This window comes from Drosophila elegans, unplaced genomic scaffold, assembly GCF_018152505.1.
Source record: "Drosophila elegans isolate 14027-0461.03 unplaced genomic scaffold, ASM1815250v1 contig_814, whole genome shotgun sequence".
Taxonomy (NCBI): Eukaryota; Metazoa; Arthropoda; class Insecta; order Diptera; family Drosophilidae; genus Drosophila; species Drosophila elegans.
The window spans coordinates 19,404,871-19,408,471 of NW_024546167.1; the positions used below are offsets into that span (position 1 = coordinate 19,404,871).

The following is a 3,601-nucleotide window of genomic DNA, read 5'->3' on the forward strand; positions in this document are numbered from 1 at the left end:
GAAGAATGCTCTCCATTCACTTGAAAAAGCTGAATGATCTTGGAATAACCGGAGGCACAAATATTTCAAAGTGCAGTGCACTCTCAATAGCCGCTGACAGAATTCCCATCAATTGGAATCCCTTTCAAGTGTGTTTGTAACCTCGGAGGTTAGACCAAAAATGCCATCCGTCATTAATCTAATTTTTTCTATTTATGGCAAACGATTGATGGGCCAAGACCAAGTCGTCGCCGTCGACTTGACAATTGGCGTCTAATTATGCAATGGCATCCCGAAAAGCCGACCAGGAATGGGAACTTGTGAGCGCATCTGGCAGCCGGAATTAATTGGCCTGCCAAGATTCAAGTCTGACGATAAGACCCTCTGGCCGGAAAACTGTGGAAAATGATGATGATGAGCAGTCGGCACCGCTGTAAAAGTCAGAACTAATGGGTCGAGTCGACAAAAGTCAAATTACACTTCATTCAGGTTTGTTTTTCTATATTAATTTTGTGAAATGCAGAAGCCGATTAATAAGATGCGATACTATCTCAAGGATGAGGTGGTCTCGCACAACAAAAAGGACGACTGCTGGGTGATTATACACTCGAATGTCTTCGATCTAACGCCCATGCTGAGGGATCGCTTGGATCACTGGAATCGAGTGAGTGTTAGGTCCCTAATACTTTTTATACATAAATAATTAAAACGTCCTTTAGACCCTCGACTATTTAATAGCCCATGCTGGGAAGGACCTTACCCATTTCTTTCACGAGAATGGAGAGCCTCGCACGGAAATCTCACCCAGCACTGGACGACCACGTGTCCTCTTTCCGCCCATTTTGGAGGTAGCCATTTCGGAGTTCTCCAAAACACCGGGTGCCATGTGGAGCCAGGATCCCTTCTATCACATTGGCAGGGTCACAAAACGTCCACGAATTATAAGGATTATTAACACTCTGACCGCGCAGACGCAGTTTATGACCGTTTGCAATGAGGACAGCATCTTCGATATTCAGCAGAAGTACAAACAGCGGTACAATCACCATGCCGGCAGTTATGAGTGGCGAAAATTCTCGATTGGGGTAAGCTTAAGCTGATGTCGTTAGTACCCACAAAATTAGAGAAAGAAAACCAAATATTAGATACAAATTTATCAAGAGTCGACACACAATTGTTGTGTTAAAAGAATTTATTTTAATTTAATTTATTTTAAATGTTTTCCTAACACTAAAAGTATAGAATTAAAATTAAGATATGAATCAATTAATTCGGAAAACATAATGTGACTGGTGTAGTTTTAAAGCTTTTCCTTTCGCTACAAAAAAAAATAGTTGTTATAAAAAGTAAACTCTTCAACACTTGATTATAAATTGCTATAATAAAATTAAATTAAAATATGACTTAATTTATTCAGTGCTTTGTTACATTTTATAAAATAATAAATGTTATAAAATTATATATTATTAAAAATTAAAATTATCCTAACCAGGACAAGTCCTGCAGTGTGCTGGACCTGAATGGCACCCTGGACGAGAATGGACTTATGGATGACGAGGATAGCACCGTGGAACTACCGCCGCCTTCCATTTGGCTGTACTACACGGATGATATTACAATTGCCTAATTCTGGTTAAGTTTAATGGTTATTGGAAATTTGTTGTACTCTTTGGCTGCAAGTAAAGCTCATTTCAAGCAACACTGGAGTTGGCTGTTCGGGTAGTTTACAGACATTTTAGGCAATTTTCAACAAATGTCATGGTCGACAGCAGGCGGTAATAAGTCAAAAAAGTGCAGCAGACTTGTCCAGAGTCGCTATATATACAGCTGCAGTTAAAATAATAGTAGTAATAGAATTTAAAGTGCTCAAAAACATACAGTTAAGGCAAACATAGCCTTTTATTTATAATAATGCTTACTAACCAGTTAACACAACGAGGTTCAAAAAACCCTTGCTTTGTATTATTTTTTGAAGAGTAATGAAAATCGTAAATAATTCCTTTTCAATATTTAAACAAATATTTTATATCGTTTTTATCAATATTTTTTTAAAATATTTTAAACTTTTGTACCTTTGCTAAATTTGGGTTTTTATTTTTTCACGAGAATATATAAAATTCCACACTATTTTTTTTTTGCTGTTTCCATAATCTAAAAAATAACTATTATTATTATTTTCACCCCATCTGTACCTCCTATACCTCCTATATTGCTCCTGATCGCGGTTCTAATTTATGCGGGCCGGTGGAGCTGTGAACTCGTGTATGACGATATCGGGGTGTCTGTTTTTTTGAAGTTCTAGCAATTCCGAGTGGTACAGCGCCTGCAGCTGCCCAGTTGGCACGCGTTGTTTTCGTGGAGGGAGTGATCACTGTACCGTAAACTACGGCGTTTTTCAGCAGGCCAAGTTATGGTTCTTGGTTCTTGGTTCTTGGAAGTGTGCGCCCAGAAAACAGAGACGCCCACTTTACTTAAATCTCCACTGGGGGCTTCTCGTTGTTTTATCTTGAGCGCATAAATAATTAATTTCAGACTCATTTTGCTTAATAATTTTTTAGTTGTTTAATTGCAAACCTGTTTGCTACGCTGGCACTTTACGGGTATGGTATGGTATGGTATGGGCCAGGCCGGACCATAAATGGTCTGCGGCTGTGTTCTTAATTTACATTGCGACAAAAGAGGCTAAGAATCTGGCACTTGAACAATGTTGTGAAATATTTTAGTCGCCGAGTATGTGGGATTTTTGACAAGCCAAGGGGTTTGGCAGCAGAAGGTCGCCAATAAATGTGTGTGTTCATCTTGATCTGGAAAAAACAAACAAACAGACAGTCTAATTAACCTTAGGGAGTCGCAAATAACAACTGTCAAATAGGAAGTGGTTTAAAGAAAGACATTAAAGCCATTACTTTAATTTAAATGGTCTTTGCTGTCTTTAGTAAATTAAATAGTAAATAGTAAAATTTCTATGGAGCGGGCTGTAAAATATTTCTAATTGTTGTTTTTTTTAACTACCTATTTTAAATGACTATTAAAAAAATAGGCAGACAATCTAAGAAACCTCTTAGAAACATTACGAAAAATCAAATAAATATAAATGCTGCAAATGGTGAAACTCTGTGGAGAGGGTCTTAAAACAGTTTAAGTAATTACCTTATCGAACCCTTTAGATACTTTACGCAAAATGAAATAAATATTTCAGCATATATATTGGAGAGGGTTTCCAAATACTTGTAATAGTTGCATATTTTTTATGTACCTAATTCAAAAATCTAATTTCATACCTTCCAGCCAATCTATTTCCAGTAGTTGACTATTATTGAAGAAACTTTAAATAACCACCACAAGATTGCCAATATGTATCCTAATCTAAAATCATCCAGACAATCAATAAACCTGTTAAGGACATTGAAATAACTTAAGGGAATCGAAAGGAGCCCAAAGACAGACCCAAATTAAATCTGCCAAATCGAATTGAGACCTAAGAACGTCTGAGCCAATATATGCAGAATCTTGTGAAATTCTCCTACCTGTTCAGTTTTGAAAATCTCGGTGCCTGGCACCGCTTGGCCCCTTGATTGGATGACTCACCCGAGACTGTGTGTGAACACGTTTGCGCCTGTCA

General features: G+C 37.5%; 1 protein-coding gene across 2 annotated transcripts; it reads left to right on the forward strand.

Annotated features, from left to right (window-relative positions):
* Window positions 1–367: 367 nt before the first annotated feature.
* LOC108134965 (cytochrome b5 domain-containing protein 1) lies at window positions 368–1,678 on the forward strand. 2 transcript variants are annotated; one of them, XM_017255493.2, is made up of 4 exons: window positions 368–468; window positions 536–643; window positions 699–1,064; window positions 1,472–1,678. In XM_017255493.2, the coding sequence occupies exons 2-4, from the start codon at window positions 611–613 to the stop codon at window positions 1,604–1,606; spliced, it is 534 nt and encodes a 177-aa protein (XP_017110982.1). In that variant the 5' UTR covers window positions 368–468; window positions 536–610; the 3' UTR covers window positions 1,607–1,678. The 2 variants fall into 2 exon arrangements, with proteins under 2 accessions (XP_017110982.1, XP_017110981.1); XM_017255492.2 differs by having other exon boundaries at window positions 417–643.
* Window positions 1,679–3,601: the final 1,923 nt, after the last annotated feature.